This window comes from Euprymna scolopes, chromosome 34 (genome assembly GCF_053919585.1).
Source record: "Euprymna scolopes isolate OS-2025 chromosome 34, ASM5391958v1, whole genome shotgun sequence".
Taxonomy (NCBI): domain Eukaryota; kingdom Metazoa; phylum Mollusca; class Cephalopoda; order Sepiida; family Sepiolidae; genus Euprymna; species Euprymna scolopes.
This window is the reverse complement of record NC_136515.1, coordinates 22,947,038-22,968,889: the sequence shown is the minus strand read 5'-3', so window position 1 is coordinate 22,968,889 and position 21,852 is coordinate 22,947,038. Positions and strand designations below refer to the sequence as shown.

The window sequence follows — 21,852 nt, the reverse complement described above, 5'->3', positions numbered from 1 at the left end:
TTAAAAAAAAAAAAAAAGACGGTGTTGTTTTTTTAATTGAATTCTACACTTTTTCAACAAACTGTTACACTGGACTACCCCCCAAAAAAAAACTGCGAATAAAATATATAAAACTCGTAATTTCTGTTTTTAAAGTGGGTTGTTTATTTTCCTTATGAAATATACTTCCAAAATAAACTATTACAGTCGTTTAAAACATAATAGAAGTATTATTTTTTATTTTTTAAAAACAATGTTTACAAAATGTCTAAGCGCGTTTCTTCCGGCCGGCTGCGAATAGCATAAATAAATAACTGTTGCCAGAATTTATCGCATTTTTATTTTTTAATAGCATTTTCTTAAAACGAATAGAAAAAAAAAAGAAAATGCTATTAAATATAATAAAAATTACTGAGATAAAAATATAAAAAATACGTACGTAACATCAAAAACACACCGACTGGTTTTAAAGAGAAAGTGGGTGTAGAGAGAGAGAGAGAGAGAGAGAGAGAGAGAGGGAGGGAAGAGAAAGCGGTGTATAATGAATTTTGTTCCTTTTCGAAGCAGCACAAAAATTAAGTGTTTCCATAGTAACCAAACCGGTGCACACTGAACGTTGACGTCACGTCACGTGACATGACTAAGTGTTTTTAAACGAATAGAAAAATAGAAAGAGGGTGATAGAGAGAGAGAGAGAGAGAGAGAGAGAGAGAGAGAGAGAGTAAGTGTGAGAGAGAGAGTCGGTGTTGGTTTTACTCCCCCCCCCTTCCAGCTTAAGAGGTATGAGGTCACGTGGTAATATACAAAATGGCTAATTATTTTACATTACATAAATAATACGATATTTTTATAATCGTCTAATATTTTGAAAGGTGAATTTTTTTATTCCCGTACATTTTTTCCTGACATTTTTCGTTAAAACTCTTGTATAAAAAATATTTTTAACCAGGTAATAACGATGGAAACATTGGCATAAAGTTAAAAAAAAGATATAACTGAGCCGAAGAGAAAAATGCAAAAGTATCGGAGAAAGATTTGTTTATTAACAATTGTTCGCCATTAGTGGACGTTGACGTCACGTCACGTGACATGACTAAGCTTTTTTTTTTTTACGTATTAATTACATTGGATCATTCAAGAATTACGTAATAAAAAGCATTACAATGACAGTTTTTTTGGGGACCCCCTTGGAGATAACTGATACGTTTACCCCTTTCTCCTCGTCCGTTTGACGTGAAATTTCGATATTTGTCATCCGGGACACGGGGCTTCGATATGATACCAAATTTATCAAGTCTGGTTGTGTCTTTCAAAAGTTTTAGCGTTACATACAAACATACAAACTCACAGACATTTGGGATTTATATATATAGATGACAGGTTTTTTGGGGGCCCCCCTCGAAGATAACTGATCAGTTGACCAACTTCTAGTGGTCCGTTTGACGTGAAATTTCGATATTTGTCATCCGGGTGATGGGGCTTCGATATGATACCAAATTTGTCAAGTTTGGTTCCGTCTTTCAAAAGTTTTAGCGTTACAAACAAACATACATACATACACACAGACGTTTGGCTTTTATATATATAGACTAGCAGGGCTACCCGGCGTTGCTCGGGACCGTATAAACAATGAAAAAACAAAAGCAGATATTGAACATATGTTTGATTCTTAGGGGAGAGGAATCTTTCATCTCTATGTATTATTTGTTTTATCTACCCTAGGACTGATATTGTTCATGTTTTATCCCTAGCATAGGTAATTTACAGCATGTATATGAAATTGTTTTACCTTAGGGAGAAGAGAACAGGTAATATACAACATAATGTGTCTATATTACATCCCTGGCAACGCCTAGAAACCAGCTAGAACATGTATTTCAGTCAATCTTTATTATATCCTGGGCTATGCCGGGAAACCAGCTAATCTCTTTTTAGTGACTTGACCACCAAAATACCTCCCTAAGTGTGTCCTTTCTTTTGAACTTATTAGATATAGGTATCTAGAAATGTGTGTGAAATTTTGTTGAATGCATTGTTCACTATGATTTTCTTATTGTTCTACACAATATCAACTGTAGCGAAATAACACAGTAAACTTAGTGTAGTGTTAGAATAAAGAGCAAAGGAAAAAATTAGAATCATATTTTGTAATTGCAAATCTAAATTTGCTAGCATGTACCAGTATTGGCCAGGTTGTGGAAATTTGGAACTTATAACATATGTAGTGGCCTTTTCCTAGATACCTATTGCTAAAAATTATACTTTCATTTTGTTAGAAAAATCTCTCTTCAGATGCCCTGCATCATTCAAAATAAAAACAAATATTTTTATAATTGTTTCAGTATATTGCTACACAATGTGAAAGTTTTTAACGTTTGTAAAAAAAATCATGAATGTGCTTATATTGCAAAAAAGAAAATATCAGTGCACAGTATTGAAAGTGTTTGAGATTCAAAAGTCTGTAACATTTCTACTAACTTCATAAGATGTCATGTGAGAAACTGAATTGAATATCAAGACATTATCTGAAGCGTTTTTATTTTGGTGTAACATATGTGTTTACAGTGAACCTTAACTTTTAATAAACAGATTGGTATGCAATGACATAGGCTAAGAATCTTTAAAATATATATAAATTGGAAAAATGTGTGAACAAATGAAAAAAAAATGATCCGCTCCACTTGATGACATCAAGCACAGTAATATTTTAGTGAAGAAAATATGAAATTGATGTTCAGTGATTAGTTTGGATGAATGAGAAAATGTAATTGTTTGATGCATAAAAATAACTCAGTTGCTGTATTTGATATTAAGCAGCAAAATATAGTGATTTGAATATTTGGGAAAACATCAAACCAGATTATGTAAAAAGAAAAAAAAAAGATGAAATTAGAAAATATATATTTTATGTTTATGAGTTCTGCCAATCAAAATTTTGTGGCAGAAATTGGGTGATTACCATGCAATTTTATTTTGGTAAAATTCTTAAATTATTAGAATGTTTATTATAATTTCTAATTAGTGACTTGTTATAATCAAAATCCGCCCTAAAGAGTGTCCTTTCTTTTATTAGGTATCAGAGTAGGTATCAAGATTTCTACTTCTATACAAATGTGATATTTCAGATCTGTACATAAAAAATTTGTTGAATATATAGGTTGAGAATTGTTCTGTGTCGCTCTCTCTCACACACACACGCATTCTCACTTTTATAGATATAATAGATAGATTACTCTAGATATATTTCCATATGTCTGAATACCCTATATACAAATTTTCAAATCTGTAGATAAAAAAATTTGTTGAGTATATAGGTTGAAAATTGTTCTCTCTCTCTCTCTCTCACACACACATTCTCAATTTTAGAGATATAATAGATAGATTATGCTAGATATATTTCCATATGTCTGAATACCCTATATACAAATTTTCTAATCTGTAAATCAAATATTTGTTGAATATATAGGTTGAAAATTGTTCTTACTCTCTCTCTCTCTCTCTCTCTGGCTACCTCACACACACATTCTAACTTTTATAGATATAATAGATAGATTATGCTAGATATATTTCCATATGTGTGAATACCCTATATACAAATTTTCTAATTTGTAGATAAAAAATTTGTAGAGTGAATAGGTTGAGAATTGTTCTCTCTATCTCTCACACACACACATTCTAACTTTTAAAGATATAATAGATTATGCTAGATATATTTCGATATTTCTGAATACCCTATATATAAAAATTTGTTGAATGTATAGGTTGAGAACTGTTCTCTCTCTCTCTCTCTCTCTCTCTCTCTCTCTCTCGCTCACACACACACACATTCTCACTTTTATAGATATAATAGAAAGATTATCCTAGATATATTTCTATTTGTATGAATACTCTATATACAAATTTTAAAATCTGTAGATAAAGAATTTGTTGAGTATATGGGTTGAGAATTGTTCTCTCTCTCTCTCTCTCTCTCACACACACACACACATTCTCACTTTTATAGATATAATAGATTATGCTAGATATATTTCCATATGTCTGAATACCCTATATACAAATTTTCAAATCTGTAGATAAAAAATTTGTTGAGTATATAGGTTGAGAATTGTTCTCTCTCTCTCTATCACACACATTCTCACTTTTATAGATATAATAGACAGATTATGCCAGATATATTGAAATATGTCTGAATGCCCAATATACAAATTTTGAAATCTGTAGATAAAAAATTTGTTGTATACATAGGTTGACAATTGTCCTCTCTCTCACACACACACACACATTCTCACTTTTATACATATAATAGATAGATTATGCTAGATATATTTCTATATGTCTGAACACCCTATATACAAATGTTCAAATCTGTGGATAAAAAATTTGTTGAATGTATAGGTTGAGAATTTTTATCTCTCTCTTTTTCTCTCTCTCTCTCTCACTATCTCACACACACGCATTCTCACTTTTATAGATAAAATAGATAGATTATGCTAGATATATTTCCATATGTCTGAATACCCTATATACAAAGTTTCAAATCTGTAGATAAAAAATTTGTTGAATATATAGGTTTAGAATTGTTCTCTCTCTCTCTCTCACACACACATTCTAACTTTTGTAGTTATAATAGATAGATTATGCTAGATATATTTCCATATGTCTGAATACCCTATATACAAATTTTCTAAACTGTAGGTAAAAAATTTGTTGAGTATGTAGGTTAAGAATTGTTCTCTCTCTCTCTCACACACACACACACACACACACACACACAAGTTCTCACTTTTATAGATATAATAGATAGATTATGCTAGATATATTTCTATATGTCTGCCTACCCTATATACAAATTTCCAAATCTGTGCCCAAAAATGTGTGGAATATATAGGTTGAGAATTGTTCTCTCTCTCTCTCTCTCTCTCACACATATTCTCACTTTTATAGGTTATATAGGTTGAGAATTTTTTGCTCTTTCCATCACTCACATTCACACTTTTATAGATATAATACATAGATTATGCCAGATATATTTACATATGTCTGAATACCCAATATACACATTTTCAAATCTGTAGATAAAAAATTAGTTGAATATATAGGTTGAGAATTGTTCTCTCTCTCTCTCTTTCTCTCTCTCTCACACACACATTCTCACTTTTATAGATATAATAGATAGATTATGCTAGATATATTTCCATACGTCTGAATACCCTATATCCAAATTTTCTAATATGTAGATAAAAAATTTGTTGAATATATAGGGTGAGAATTTTCCTTCCTCTCTTTCTCTCTCTCTCTTTCTCACACACACACAAGCTGAAAATTGTTCTCTCTCTCTCTCTGACTCTCTCTCTCTCTCTCACACACACACACATGGTCATTTTATAGATATAATAGATAGGTTATGCTAGATATATGTCTATATGTCTGAATACCCTATATACAAATTTTTAAATCTGTAGATAAAAAATTTGTTGAGTATATAGGTTGAGAATTGTTCTTTCTCTCTCTCTCACACACACATTCTCACTTTTATAGATATAATAGATTATGCTAGATATATTTCCAAATGTCTGAATACCCTATATACAAATTTTCAAATCTGTAAAGATAGAATTTGTTGAATATATAGGTTGAGAATTGTTCTCTCTCTCTCTCTTTAACACACATTCTCACTTTTATAGATATAATAGATAGATTATGCTAGATATATTTCCTTATGTCTGAATACCCTATATACAAATTATCTAATCTGTAGATACAAAATTTGTTGAGTATATAGGTTGAGAATTGTTCTCTCTCTCTCTCTCACTCACTCACTCACTCACTCACTCACACACACACACACACATTCTACCTTTTATAGATATAATAGATTATGCTAGATATATTTCCATATGTCTGAATACCCTGTATACAAATTTTCAGATCTGTACATAAAAATTAGTTGAATATATAGGTTGAGAATTGTTCTCTCTCTCTCTCTTCTCTCTCTCTCTTTCACACACATTCTCACTTTTCTAGATATAATAGATAGATTATGCTAGATATATTTCCATATCTCTGAATACCCTATATACAAATTTTCTAATCGGTAGATAAAAAATATGTTGAATATATAGGGTGAGAATTGTACTTACTCTCTCTCTCTCTCTCTCTCTCTCTCACGCACACATTCTCACTTTTATGGATATAATAGATAGATTATGCTGGATATATTTCCATATGTCTGAATACCCTATATACAAATGGTCAAATCTGTAGATAACAAATTTATTGAATAGATAGGTTGAGAATTGTTCTCTCTCTCTCTCTCTCGCAACCTTACACACACAACCACACGCAAACATTCTGACTTTTATAGATATAATAGATCGATTATGCTAGATATATTTCCATATGTCTGAATACCCAATATACAAATTTTCAAATCTGTAGGTAAAAAATTTGTTGAATATATAGGTTGAGAATTGTTCTCTCTCTCTCACACACTCACATTCTCACTTTTATAGATATAATGTATAGATTATGCTAGATATATTTCTATATGTCTGAATGCCCTATATACAAAGTTTAAAATATGTAGATAAAAATACGTTGAGTATATAGGTTGAGAATTGTTCTCTTTCTCTCTTACGCACACACACACACACACACACATTTTCACTTTTATAGATATAATAGATAGATTATGCTAGATATATTTCCATATGTCTGAATACCCTATATACAAATTTTCAAATCTGTAGATAAAAAATGTATTGAATATATAGGTTGAGAATTGTTGTCTCTCTCTCTCTCTCTCTCTCTCTCTCTCTCTCTCTCTCTCTCTCTCTCTCTCTCTGGCTACCTCACACACACACACATTTTCACTTTTATAGATATAATAGATAGATTATGCTAGATATATTTCCATATGTCTGAATACCCTATATACAAACTTTCAAATCTGTAGATAAAAAATTTGTTGAGTATATAGGTTGAGAATTGTTCTCTCTCTCTCACACGAAACTGTGCGCTCGGCTTCTTCCCCCCCTTCCCACCCCAAATGCTTGGGAAACTGTGCACTGTTTTTGTTGGTTTTCAAGCTGCCTCTTCCCCCCCCCACACACACAGTTTAACAGTAGTAGGAGGTCAAGAGAAAGAGGGTGAGAGAGAGAGAAGAGTAAGTTGGTGAGAGAGAGAGAAAAGAGAAAGAGGGTGTTGGTTTTATATTTTTATTATCGTCTAATATTTTGAAAGCTGAATTTCTAATAAAATGTGCATCTATAGGAGATAATGCCTGGGAATGTGTTCCCCCCCCCCCACAGTTTAACAGTGGTGTGACGTCAAGAGAAAGAGGGTGAGAGAGAGGGAAGAGTAAGTGGGTGAGAGAGAGAAAGAGAGAGTAAAAAAAGAAAGACGGTGTTGGTTTTGTGAAAAAAGTTGTTATTTACAATTGTTCGCATTCTTGGCCTTTTGGTCAAGATCAAAGTGTAGTATCTGTTCTTCAGATGCTGCACTTCTAATTCTTGTTCTCTTTCGGTGGAGGAGAAATCCTCCCCGACTGAGACAATTTTTATTTTTGTACCTTTTCTCCACGTTAAAAAACGACCCTGGTGTCTAACTCTGTCCCGTGGGGAGGCATAGTAAATAGGTACAATTGTTCGCCATTAGTGGATGTTGACGTCACGTCACGTGACATGACTAAGCGTTTTTTTTTTTTAGTATGAATAACATTTTTTGTTTTAATTATAAAGTCTACACTTAATTTTATAGAAAATGCTGTATATATAATAGAAAAAAAAAATTACTGGTTTTGTTGGATTCAAGTGGATCCCCCCCCCTCCAGTTTAAGAGATAGCAGGTCACGTGGTAATATACAAAATGGCTAGCGTAAATATAAAGATCGGTTTTTTTATCGACGAATATTTTGAAAGCTGAATTTTTTTTTATTCCTGTACATTTTTTCCTGATATTTTTCGTTAAAACTCTTGTATAAATACTATTTTTAACCAGTTAAATACGTTGGAGACATTGTCATGGAGTTTAATAATCTCTAGAACAAAGCAGAAGAGAAATTACAAAAGTATCGGTAAAACAAAGTGTTTGTTTACATTTGTTCGCCATTACTGGATGTTGACGTCACGTCACGTGACATGACTAAGCGTTTTTGGATTATGTAATATTAACATTAAAATGACAGGTTTTTTGGGGGGGCCCCCCTAGGAGAGAAATGATCAGTTCACCCCCTTTTAATGGTCCGTTTGGTGTGGAATTTCGATATTTGTCATGCGGGTGATCAAGGTTCAATATGATACATAATTTGTCAACTTTTGTCTGTCAAAAGTTTGAGCTGACGTCACGTCACGTGACACGTATTGAATAACGTTAAAATGACAGGTTTTTTGGGGGGCCCCCCTAGGAGAAAAACGATCAGTTGACCCCTTTCTACTGGTCCGTTTGACGTGAAATTTCGATATTTGTCATCCGGGTGATCAAGGTGCAATATGATACCAAATTTGTCAACTCTGGTTCCGTCTTTCAAAAGTTTTAGCGTTACAAACAAACATACATACATACATACATACATACACACCGATTTTTGCCTTTTATATATATAGAAGAAGATAGAAGAAGAAGAAGATGAATAGGAGATGACAATCCAATAATTTATTTTTTAAAAATAATTTTATCAAGAATTCTTCATAAGTCTTGGTTTTGGTTTCGATTTTAGCTGATGGCACCTTAGTAAACTATTTTTTTATAAATAATTTTATCAAGAATTCTTCATAAGTTTTGGTTTCGGTTATAGCTTAAGGAACTAAAGTTATATATATATATATATATATATATATATATATATATATATATATATATATATATATATATATATATATATATATGTACATTTATATAAGTTTGGGATTCAGTTTCGATTCAAGCTAATGAACTCAATGTTCTATCGATTTTTATATATTATAAAGTTGCGATTTCAAAAATAAAAAATATATCGATATGACTTAACTATAATGATATATATGAAATCCGCAAAAATTAAAATATCATATTTAAGCATACTTTGCCGGGCATCCTGCTAGCTTGGATAAATACTTTTGCTGTTTTAACAAAATAGCTACAATAATATCAGACAGTCTCCATTCACGCTGGATATCTACAGAATGCCAACATGAATATATTACATATGAATCAGTCCCCTGTGGAATTTCCACAGGTCCCGCTAGTTAATAAATAATATCTTTGTATTTATGACTTAAAAAAATATATATACCACACAATTATGCTAACATCCCAATTCCCATTAGATCATCAAAGTTAAGCATCATTGAGCCTGATCAGCACAAAAAACGAAACATGATGTGTGAAAAACGGAATTAGCAGTTACATTTGATAGTCACATTTTATTTTGTTAGGTGTTCTTAAATTACATCAGATCGATAGAATAGAATAGGGAAAAATCGAGAAGTAAAAGCGAACAAAAATACCCCCCTCCCCAAATATTAAATGTGATGCAGAAATTTAATTGTGATATGAATTTAAAATGTTAAAAATGTGAAACAATTTTGTAAGTACTTTTAATAAGAAAAATGTAAGAAAATTTTGCATTTTTTTTGTTTTTTGTAATGGTAAAATGTTATTCCTTCCTATATTCTATCGTTCTAAATGTGTATTTAGAGTTTAAATCTAATGTAGAATATAGACAATTATAAGAAAAATATGAAAAAAAAAAAATTCTATTAAGAACAGTTCTCCGGTGATTCTAGGGGTGGTAGGAGTAGATATTAGCATGAGAAGCAAAATGGTTGCAACTTCTTTACCCCCCCCCCCCCCAAGTAAAACCATTTAAAAGAAAATATAACAAATGTGTATATTCTGAAAATGTGCATCAGAAGTTAGCATCAATGACTTACAGAACAGATTAGTATATAAATCCTTTAGTTATAACCAATGAAATATAGGTCTGCACAGCTAGATTGTCTTCTACTAATCGCTCTTCAGTAAATAAAGTCTCTTCATTACTGTTATATTGTGTATATCATATTCCAAAAATCATATGAATTGATCAAGTAGTTTTATTTTTAAATAAGAAACTCAAACTTTATGAATATCAATAGAATGACTCTATGGGATTTTGTTAATCAGTTTTAGGGAGGTGGTCGTTAGTTTTTAGGAATGTGTTTACGCCGGTTTTGGAGGTTTTACTCTAGGTTGTTTTGTAAGGAGAGAAATATTTTTAGAATGAGCTGGATTCAGAGAAATATTTCCAGTGAAAAAGATTTGCAGGTTTTATAATCAAATGTGAGAAAAACGAGACATTTTCATACGGTAAACAAAATAAAATAATGAGTTAAGAAAGAGATAATTTATATATGTGTAAAATGAAAGTTTACAGCAATAGGTAAAACAGAATGTTCGTGAATATTTTTAAAGTTCTTGTAGGATTCATTAGCTGAGACAATGAGAGGAAGTGTGGATCGATTAATTAAGAGCCATGAGTTCAATTTTTTAAAATTATAATTCATTGAAAGTTGTTTTTAAGAGTCAATGTTCTTTTGTTATTATATTAGTAAAATATTTCAGCAAGATGGATTGGATATATTTCAATGAATTAAGTTTATATGGATTGACAGACGATAATGTGATAAGTTGTGTGTGTCTGTGTGTTCATTAATGTTTGTATGCGTGAGTGAGTGGCAAAGACGTGTGCCCATAATGTTGAGCCAGTGACATCAACCCGCAGATTCGGGTCAACTGGGTTCCACTGGTTTATTGAAGAAAAATCTGGTTTTTAAAGGGTTTGGGTAGTTCCCAGAAAGACTATTTCAAATAAATTCAGAAAGTTTTCTTGTTGGTTCAAACTATAATTATTTGTTTTTATTTAGGATAGTGATGGGGGTAGGCAGACGATATGCATATAGACGCATTTATGCATTTGGATTTGTACGTTGATGTTTACACATCAACGATACACCATTTTGAAAAAAATTCAGGAAACAAGGGAGCTAATTTGCGAGATTTATGTAATTCCTAGTTTTATTTTTATGAAGAAAGACATTTTTAAGCGATTAATGGAAATTCGAATGTAATACAGCATAAATTTTGCCTGTTTCGAATTTTTTTTTTTTTTTTTTTTACTCTTTTTCACAATGGCAGGTGAGACAGTCACTTCTCAGATACTTATACAATTGGATTTTCTTATTTAAAAATAAAACTATTTAATCAGTTTACATGATTTTTGGAATATGATATTTTTGGTATATACATCATACAGGTTTTTCTTTATTTTTGTTTTTTAATATAAGGGGAATTCTGAACAAGAGCCGTGATTAGTTTATTGACACATCGATTTTCGTTAGATCACCAAAGTTAAGCAATGTTGAGTTTAGTCAGTATCAGATGAGCATCCATTTGGGAATACCAGGCGCTGTATGTAGGAGGATGCTGACACGTGACACCTCCCTGAAAGAACTGCAAAAACGTCATCTCCCCTGACGAGGATATACATACGACTGAGAACCGCTTGTGAATTTGATATTATTTTGAAACGTGTTCTTTCGAAGGAGGCTGGTACGACCCGCCTCGCAGGTCCATCAGTATTCCCCTATAGGGGTTCCCCAGATATTTTTATAGTCCACGGTTCGTTTCACATAGTCCGCTGGCTAATCTTTTTACTAACCTTCTGCAATGCAAGGGAAGTAAATCAACAAGTAAGCCACAAAGGGGAGTAACTGCCTACCAACTTCCGTCCGATACATGTGATATTTTTGAAAATCTCGTTCGTTGAATATTTTCGTTTACTCTTATTTCAAGTGAGTATTTTTTTAATATTTAATTCTGTTACGAGGATTTATAACGTTAAGCAAGAATACGAGTATATCTTTTTATTTTTGTTCAGGTTTCTTTAATAATTAATTACCTTTTAAAATTTACAGTAGACCTTTCGTTTCTAATATGTTTTTACGAATGACCTCTAAAACTACTTGGCTTTTTTAGTTTCAGCCTCGTTTTTTAAACAATTTAATGTCTTAATTTTGTTTGTTCGTCATATTTTACTGCTGAATCTTTTAAATATTTTGTGTCGAACTAATAATTCAATTTATTATTTCGTCGGTTCTACCGAATACTCGTGTTCTCACATTTTTAGCGATTGATTTGAAGCACACGTGTCCTTTCCGTTTGTTGTTAATATTATTCTTATTTGTTACATTTTATTTGTTACATTTTATTTTGGAATTTCCTCGTTCTTAGCACAGGGAGGAGAGTGTTTTGTAACTATTCTGTACTTTCACCTAACAATTTAAAAAACAAAAAACAAATGGGTACTAATGCAGAGTAGTGATCCGGGCGTAAATAATAACGTTAATATTTAAAAAGCCATTCTTAACATGGGGAGGGTGTTTTGTGCTTATTCTATACTTCAACCTTACAATTGAATAAAAAAACATATCATAAACTTTTATTAAAGAAATGGAAATACGATTTAAAAAAAATAGCGCGAATAATCACTCTCTGCACTAGCACCAACAAATGTAAAATTTGAATTTAACTTGAAAATACTATTTTTAGTACTTGCTAAGATAGCCGACAGATTTATTTTTTTAACATGTCATTTTGGTTATCTTTCAGATGCAAGGTTCATTGTTTACTTGCGGTTTTAACGATGTAAGATTCCGTTGTACGGAAGACCAAATCGGCCAAAATGTCTATCATGTTTTTATTGGCGCTTTTCTTCGTATTTTTTAATAACATTTTTTTGCACCATTTACAAGTTCTTTGTACAAATAATTTTTTTAATACTGTAATAGTAAAATAAAGATACATTTATTAATTATACGGAAAAAGTATCTCGTAATGTTTTCACACGAGATTTTTTTCCTGTTGATTTCTCTTTTTTTTTTTTAATATTAAAATTGATTTAAAGTGATTTTCAAGCCTTTAACATGACGGAGTTTATAATGAAAACCAAATTACCGTTAAAATTAAAATAATCTTTATTAGAAATTTGTAACAAAATAACAATTATAAAACTATTAGATTAAAATTGAGAACTTTTAATTAAACAACGTGAACATTTTATAATGAGTGTTTTCATGAAATGTATTTTTAATAATAAAAAAGTGAACTTTTTTTTACTTAAACTTCATAAAAAAAACGTATCCAATATAGAATTTTACTAAAATAATTTTACTATTACAGTATTAAAAAAATTATTTGTAAAAAAAAACTTGTAAATGGTGCAAAAAAATGTTATTAAAAAATACGAAGAAAAGCGCCAATAAAAACATCGTAGACGTATATTATCATTTAAACAGTATATCAATTTAAATTCAGTAAATAAATTTAAATATTTAAATTATGGCCGATTTGGTCTTCCGTACAACGGAATCTTACATCGTTACAATCGCAAGTAAACAAGGAACCTTGCATCTGAAAGATAACCGTCATTTTAAACAAAAACAACCAGTACTTACTTAATTGTAATGTCGAAAATAGTCATATATCCAAAAATTACGAAAATTCACCGAATAAAAAATTATTTCTAATTGAAAGTAATTTTTACAAAAACTGCATTTTTCCTAGATGTGAACACATTGAAGATTGCGAATACAGAGAACATAATTATCTCCCTTTTCGCTGCTGTTATGGCCGATGTAATGTTTCGGGTTTGTATTACTGTACACATAGATTCGAAAAAGTGGTCAAAAACTAAAATATACAACAAAGAAATATTAACAGTAGCTATAAAAGTTACTTTGCAACCTACCTGAATCATTTATTAGTGTTTTTAAGTAGTTTTAAATGCTCTTTATTTCATACCAAATATTAACTTTTTACGAGTCGTAAGAATTCAAGATGGCCAAAATTACTACCCCCCTTCTTCTTCTAAGAGAGAAGCCTCTTTTTCAAATTATAGTTCGCGCATATTTTTGGGGGAGGAGCCTCAGCTTGCCTCGTTTTCAGCACGTGGCTCTGCGGACATATGTCTCTGCGGACATTTTGCGTTTACATGTCTCTGCGGACATTTTGCGTTTCCATTTTTTTTTGTTTACATTTTTTAGAAGTTCCGTCCTCATAATGAAAGTATTTGTAAACATTACATTTAATTTAGATATTTATTGCGCACAAATACTTTTTAGTTTTTTTTCTTGGGGGGGGAATAACATATAAAGTGGTCAAAACGGTAAATATTTTTTTAAGTTTACATTTTTAAGAAGTTTTGGTACTAGTGCAGGGAGTGACCTGGACGTAAATAATAACGTTATTATTTAAAAAGCCATTCTTAACATGGGGAGGGAGGGTGTTTTGTACATATTCTATGCTTTAACCTTACAATTGAATAAAAAAAACACACCATAAAACTTTAATTAAACTTGGAAATACGATTTGACACGGTAAGTTTGGGAAAAGGAATTATAAATAAAAAACTAGACAAAATACGGTTAAAAACTCGCTCAATATATGTTTCCGTGACATAGGTTGACACGTATTAAGTGGGTTTTTAACAGTATTTTGCATATTTTTTATTTTCAACTCCTTTTCCCAAACTTACCGTGTTAAAGAGAGAGTCGGTCGCCATTCTTAATTTTCCAATACATCGATAAACATTGTATGTTTTTCGAGCTGAATAAACATGTTACATTAAATAAAAACACTAAAAACATATACAGTTAGGTAGAAAAGTAACTTATCTTGGCTTTGATAACATTTATTTAAAAACAATTTGCGCTTGAGCCATTTTTTTTTTTTTTTCAGAAATTTTCAGCACATCAGGGATTTTCGGGTGTGCTGTAAACGAATATCAAATTTTCACGATATTGCAAACATACTTTTCTGCATGTTTCATCCAGTAATATACACTTTTCGGAAACTTAAATTTTAAATCATACACTTTTCGGAAACATCATTTTAATTTATATCCATCGATTCCTGAAACTGTATTTTTCTGAAACCTAACGACTTCCAATTTCTGAGAAAAAAAAAAAAAAAAAATGGCTCAAGCGCAAATTGTTTTTAAATAAATGTTATCAAAGCCAAGATAAGTTACTTTTCTACCTAACTGGATATGTTTTTAGTGTTTTTATTTAATGTAACATGTTTATTCAGCTCGAAAAACATACAATGTTTATCGATATATTGGAAAATTAAGAATGGCGACCGACTCTCTCTTTAACACGGTAAGTTTGGGAAAAGGAGTTGAAAATAAAAAATATACAAAATACTGTTAAAAACCCACTGAATACATGTCACCCTATGTCACGGAAACATATTGAGCGAGTTTTTAACCGTATTTTGTCTAGTTTTTTATTTATAATTCCTTTTCCCAAACTACCGTGTCAAATCGTATTTCCAAGTTTAATTACAGTTTTATGGTGTGTTTTTTTTATTCAATTGTAAGGTTAAAGCATAGAATAGGTACAAAACACCCTCCCTCCCCATGTTAAGAATGGCTTTTTAAATAATGTTATTATTTACGTCCAGGTCACTCTCTGCACTAGTACCAAAACTTCTTAAAAAAATATTTACCGTTTTGACCACTTTATGTTATTCCCCCCCCCCCCCAAGAAAAAAACTAAAAAGTATTTGTGTGCAATAAATATCTAAATTAAATGTAATATTTACAAATACTTTCATTATGAGGACGGAACTTCTAAAAAATGTAAACAAAAAAAAATGGAAACGCAAAATGTCCGCAGAGACATATGTCCCAGAGACATATGTCCCAGAGACATGTGCTGAAAACGAGGCAAGCTCCTCCCCCAAAAATATGCGCGAACTATAATTTGAAAAAGAGGCTTCTCTCTTAGAAGAAGAAGGGGGGTAGTAATTTTGGCCATCTTGAATTCTTACGACTCGTAAAAAGTTAATATTTGGTATGAAATAAAGAGCATTTAAAACTACTTAAAAACACTAATAAATGATTCAAGTAGGTTGCAAAGTAACTTTTATAGCTACTGTTAATATTTCTTTGTTGTATATTTTAGTTTTTGACCACTTTTTCGAATCTATGTGTACAGTAATACAAACCCTTGATATATTTTTGTAATGTTTTTTGGATATATCGCAAGTACTGTTCCTATTTACAATGCCTCCCCACGGGACAGAGTTAGACACCAAGGTCGTTTTTTAACGTGGAGAAAAGGAACAGAAATAAAAATTGTCTCAGTCGTGAAGGATTTCTCCTCCACTGACAGAGAACAAGAAATTGAAGTGCAGCATCTGAAGAACAGATACTACACTTTGAGGTATTTATTTGCTCCCCCACTGAGCAAATTAGGCACAAGGCCGATTTTTAAAGTGAGGAGTAAAGGGGAAATGGGGACCAACTCCCCGGGGAGTAGGGAAGCTGGATAGTGACAATTGGTATGAAGGGTTGCCCCTACATTGACCAAAGTCTTATATGTGGGGTTTCCCCCACATATGGTCTTTGCTTGCAGTATCTGCCGGAACAGATACTACGCTTTGATTTTGTCCCGAAGGCCAAAACCTGTTCCTATCACAAGTACTGTTGTTTTTTGCTTAAAACTACATATCTAAAAAAAAAATCAATCTGTCGACTCTATTTTTACAAGCACCCTATTTTTAAAACTAGGTATTTGTAACTTGGAAGACCAAATGAAGACTTACAATTAAAAAGTTGATTTTTAGGGTTATTTCGAATCACATTGAAAATTGTCGCCAGCAAGTAGTTGTTATGATATTAAAACCTACATTTTTCAATGTATTCCTTAGAAATTCACTGGTGGCCATTTTGAATATTGTTTACAAGTCAATTCATCCTCGACACAGGTGTGGATAGATTGGTGGGTATTAGAACAGGTAGTCAAATGTCGTTGGAGCTGGAGAGTCACTAGAGCTGCACGAGTAAGCTGGAGTTACTGGAATCACTGCTAGAGTTGTTGGAAGTGAGTTGGGCTGAAACAGGTTTAGTAACTGGAGTAACAGGGTGTGAGGGGGAAACCCAGGAGGTAGACAGCGGTAGAGAATGGAGTGTGTCGTATTCCCTGGTTCTTGTCCCCCATGGCGACAATGCTGACTTGACTCTCATCAAGTCGAGATGAGAGTTCTAGCTCCTGAGCTGAATTGAAGATTTTCTGTGAAAGCCACTAGCTTTATGGAGAGTCGTTCATGATACAGGCTTCATGGCCAGTGATGGTGTCACTAAACAATAAATAACTATAATTAATTTCACACCGTATTACTTACAGTTAAAAATGTCTTCTTTGTTTATTAACTGTATTTATTTTAATCTAGGTTCGAAATGATAGTTCTTTGTTTTTTGTTTAGTTTGTGAAAGATGAAGGTTTTGTGTTTTCTCTTTGTTGTTTGAAAACAGTCATTGCTATTTTTAGCATGCATAGTTGAGGCATATTTCCAGGATTGTCGGGTTTGTTTCATTCTGATCGTAAACAAAGGTGTGGTAACATGAGAACGCAACAGGTTTACTTTCATCATCCACCCGCCTTTCCAGTTCAGGGTAGACCACCCACTAGGACAAAAATATAAGCCGAAAACCCTTTAAATGTCATATTTGGTGTATCCTATTACATTTTACCCAGTCGACGATCTGCACAACAGCCCAGAAATGAGGAACAGCAATCTCCTCGTTGGTCCATGGATCATTATCGCAACCAGTGTGTGTTTCATGTAAATTCGAGTTGGCAGTGCATGCAAGACTTCCTCTCCAGTCATCTCACCTCTGACACGGAATAAGTTTAGCATTTCACATGAATTGCAAAACAGCCCTCTTTTTTTTTTTTTTTGGTGGGGGAGGAGATCATGCCTGGCACAACATGAAGAGATTTTATTGATGCCAGTCAAGGATACGTCCTCGACACAGTCTGACACAATCTTGGTCATTTTTGAGTAGGAAATAACTTTGCATCTGTCAGGCGGAGGTGTGGTTCTGGGTAGTTCTTGGAGGCCCACTCTCCCAGGTTTTTACCTCCCATTTTTCGAGTGGAGTAAGTTTATTGCTTACTACCTGAGGCGCCCTACCAGAGAAATGCCAGCAGGGCTGCCCAGGTACTATTTAAAAGGCTAGAGTGTTCCTTCTCTTAGAGACACTGCCTTGACTTTCCCCCACCTTAATCTTGTATCACATCTTCCTGCGGTGAAAAGGAAGTACATACCTATTTCTTTACCTTCTAACATGGTGTAAATCTGCTTAATTCCAAATTATCACGGCCCTATCAGTGGGGCATTAGAATACACCGACTGCGCCCCTGCAGAGGGTAAAAGTCCCTCAATGCGGGTCCTGGATATGACCTTAAACTATATCCAGTGGTGAGGCCCCAGCTTGTAGGCTTTGGGGAGTGTGGAGCCACCCTTTAATTATCTTTGCTCCCAGGTCCACTCTGACCCGGAGTGGTAGTACCTGTTAGGGTTCCAACTATGGGTTAAATAGAAACCGACTTGAAAACAACAAATATATTCTATTAAAAAATTTTTCTTCCGAATCTTTGGATTCGGCATTAAATAACCTGAAAAGGGTTGATATGCCGTAAAACGAAAACAACCAACCAAATTATCACCTCCCAACCTCCGTTTGCAATCATCCTTCCACCATATAATTACTGGAACCCTAACTACTAACCCTAAGTGCATGTGTCAACAGTCCCCCTCCAAAAAAAATGATGGAAAGAATAATAAATACATGATAATAACAAGGAGTACTAATGCAGAGAAAGTACCGTGGTGAAAAAAAAAAAAATGTTATTATTTAGAAACACATTCTTAATATAGGGAGGGTGTTTAACTATTCTCTATTTTCACCTAATAATTTCATAAACAAAAGATAGCGTAGAACTAGAATCTAACTTGAAAATATTAATTTTAAAAAAATGTAGCACAATACCTTTTTTGCATAAGCACCTTCATAACTAAATATTTCTTCATGAAACTCATTATATGATGAATGTTTTTTTTTATATTAATTTTTAAAGTTTCTTAAAATTTTTATATTTCGTTGCATTTTCTTCATAACAAAATTTTTTTGCTGCATTGAAATCATCATAGAATAATTGTTTTCTTTATATTAGAAGGGGATTAAAGAAGTATATATATATATAGTTTTGTTTTAGTCGGGAGTCACCACTTATCAAGGCCTGAAGACCACTCGAGGATAAGGGTTAATGAATCTAGTAATCGTAATGGTGTAAATTGGGTAGGATTTGATTATTTATGGGGACAGCTCAACAAGAACTTGTTTGCATTGGATTTGAAGGCTACCATGCTGTAATCAACTGGGAAGCAGGACAGCAGAACAGTGTTCCACAGGCGGATAGTTCTGGGAAAGAAGCTTTGTTCATGGAACCTGCATTTAAATTTAGTCACAGATAGAGAGAGGGAAATCTTTTATGGTGATTGTAGCTAGTCGAGTGTTTTTGTTGTGAAAGTTTGGCAAGAGGAGACCATAGATTGGAGCTCAGTCGAGCGCTTGCCATGAAAATAATGATAGATCAGAGACATGCTTGCATCATCTCTTTTGTGGGAAAGAAGTTGCAGGGAAGAGAAAAGGGCATCACTTAGTCGGTTTAGAAACCGGTTTTGAACTTTATCAAAGCTGGATTGGGTTTGCCAAGCAGCTCCTACCCAGATATGGCAACATTACTCCATTTTAGGGCATACCTGACTCTTAACAGGTATGGTGAAACTTAAATATAATACCAATTATAGACAAGAAAAAGTCATATGTTGGTATCCATAGATTTATAGACTAGCACCTGCTCCACCCTGTGCTCCAACAGTATTGCCAAGGTAACAAAATTTCTGAACAGTCTCAATAATTTTGTCATCTAGATCTAAGTTCTCATGGCCTACAACCTTCTTAGAGTTGGTGTCTCAAACAAATTATCGAGTTTTGAAACCTAAATTACTTAAGGAGTAGGTAGGCTCTGCCTATCACCCAGCTTTCATACTCCTTTGTCTATTAGCCAGGCATAAAGGAGCTCATCAGAGAAACCCCATGCTTGGCCTTGTTTCTTGACTAGAACAATGAATGATGTCTCCCATTTCTTTCTTTCATTTTTTTCTTTCTCCCATCTCTCTTAAACTGAGCAACCTAGGAATGCTTGCTTGCCACACTTGCTCACACAACTAATCTGAGCTGTTCTTGTCCGAGAGGTTGATAGGCTTGACTGTTTGTTTGGGGTTTTTTTTCCAGTTGACAGTACAGGAGCCCTAAATCTTAGGTAGCGCTCTATCATCACTTGCATAATATGGAAAGTGACCCAGCACTTGTATTCTGAAGCTACAATACTTTAGTTGAAGACTCGGCTAGTCGTCTATTTATGTGTGTGTGCAAATTTGGCATCAAACTGACCCACTTTGTCCAACTTGCTCTTTGTAACTATGCTAACATGTAAAGTTTAAATGTAACACGAACATACATCTCGCTGCTCAACTCCCAAAATAGTCTCCTGTAGATATGATCCTCATTTGTAGGCCCTCGGATTAACATGGCAATAAACCTTGTTTGAAGTGAAAAGAAGTAAAGAAAAAAAATCTTCACTTTTTGCATGCAAACTTATTTTTATGACATCCCCAAGGACCCGTGGCGCAGTGGTTAGAGTACTTGAAAAAATCTATTGTAAAAGTGATATTCTCCTGAAGGTTGAAGGTTCAATCCTCAGTGTGGGCGACTGAAAAATACATTTGCGAATTACTTAGGACTTCTATCCAGTCATAGCTGACAGAACAAGAACACGCTACCCCTGTGAAGTAAATAAAGGGTTCCGCTCAAAATTCCGTCCAAATTCCCGAGTTCGACAGAAACATTCCCGCGTTCGACAAGATACACCTGAAGAAGGTTGGAGGTTATATCGACTGAAACGTTGTGAAAATCACACTCAAGATGAGAACAATAGTTCAATGAATAATAATACAACTTATTTTTATCGCTCAACCTATGCATAATTCCACTGCACTTCTTGTGAAACCAATGTTTATAAGTATTGCAAAAAATTGAATTGCACACAACTTGATTTCTTGCAAACTGAACCGGAGAATTCTCCTCTTTTTTTTGGGGGGGGGGAGTTTTGGGTTTTTTGTCTTTTTTTTTAAATAAATTTCTTTTAATTATGAAGTTTGTAGTTTGCTTTTTATTTACATACCATTTTTTTTTTTTTTTTTTTTTTGATAAATCTATTTGAAAATGTTATTTTCTTTTTATCTCAATAGGAACGTTGTGCGACAAAATGTCTTCGTTTGACTTCCAGGATGCGAAATTGGATAGTGACAAAGAATTGCAGGCGGCTCTCCAGCAGGAACAAGCCAAAGCCCACTTTCAGAGCCAGATTCATAAACTAACCGACACATGTTGGGACACATGCTTTGATAAACCCCGTGATAAAATGGACAGTCGGACGGAGACGTGCATGTCCAACTGTGTAGATCGTTTCATTGACACTTCTCTGCTGGTTGCAACGCGCTTCCAACAGATTTTACAACGAGCTGCATCGCAGTAATAAGAAAATGACATTTTAAAAAAAATACTCTCCCCCCATGATTAATTTTTATTTTTCTTGCCATATTGTTTCGTGATGAGTTTATTTCTTAGAAGTTTTGCTTTGAGAATTTAATTTAGATAAAGAATTTAAAATATTTACTAAATTTCATTTTTTTTTCTTCATTCTAACATTTTTTCATTTGGCCATCAGATCGGCGCAAAATTCTTTTGCCGGTTTATTTGAGGTGGCATTTAAAACCATTGTAATTTATTTGATGCATGTTATTAAGTTCTTGTCCAGAATTTCCCCTGTATTAAAAAAATACGAAAATAAAAAAAAAAAATTGTATGATGTATGAACCCGTGACAACACAAAAATATCTAGGTGCGGGCAAAAATAGGGGACCTAGTCTTGAAAGCCGATT

The 21,852-nt window shown here is 33.0% G+C and overlaps 1 protein-coding gene and 1 pseudogene across 1 annotated transcript; both read left to right on the top strand.

The window, feature by feature from the left end:
* Positions 1–7,420: 7,420 nt before the first annotated feature.
* On the top strand, positions 7,421–7,554 carry LOC145259375 (U2 spliceosomal RNA; annotated as a pseudogene).
* Positions 7,555–11,651: 4,097 nt separating this feature from the next.
* Positions 11,652–21,591, top strand: LOC145259132 (mitochondrial import inner membrane translocase subunit Tim8 B-like). The gene is made up of 2 exons (XM_080116812.1): positions 11,652–11,789; positions 21,160–21,591. Exon 2 carries the CDS (start codon positions 21,177–21,179, stop codon positions 21,444–21,446), a length of 270 nt encoding a protein of 89 aa, XP_079972938.1. The 5' UTR covers positions 11,652–11,789; positions 21,160–21,176; the 3' UTR covers positions 21,447–21,591.
* The last annotated feature ends 261 nt before the right edge of the window (positions 21,592–21,852 follow it).

Coding starts and splice junctions, on each gene's coding strand:
- LOC145259132 (XM_080116812.1), top strand. CDS start 21,177: ATGTCTTCGTTTGACTTCCAGGATGCGAAATTGGATAGTGACAAAGAA.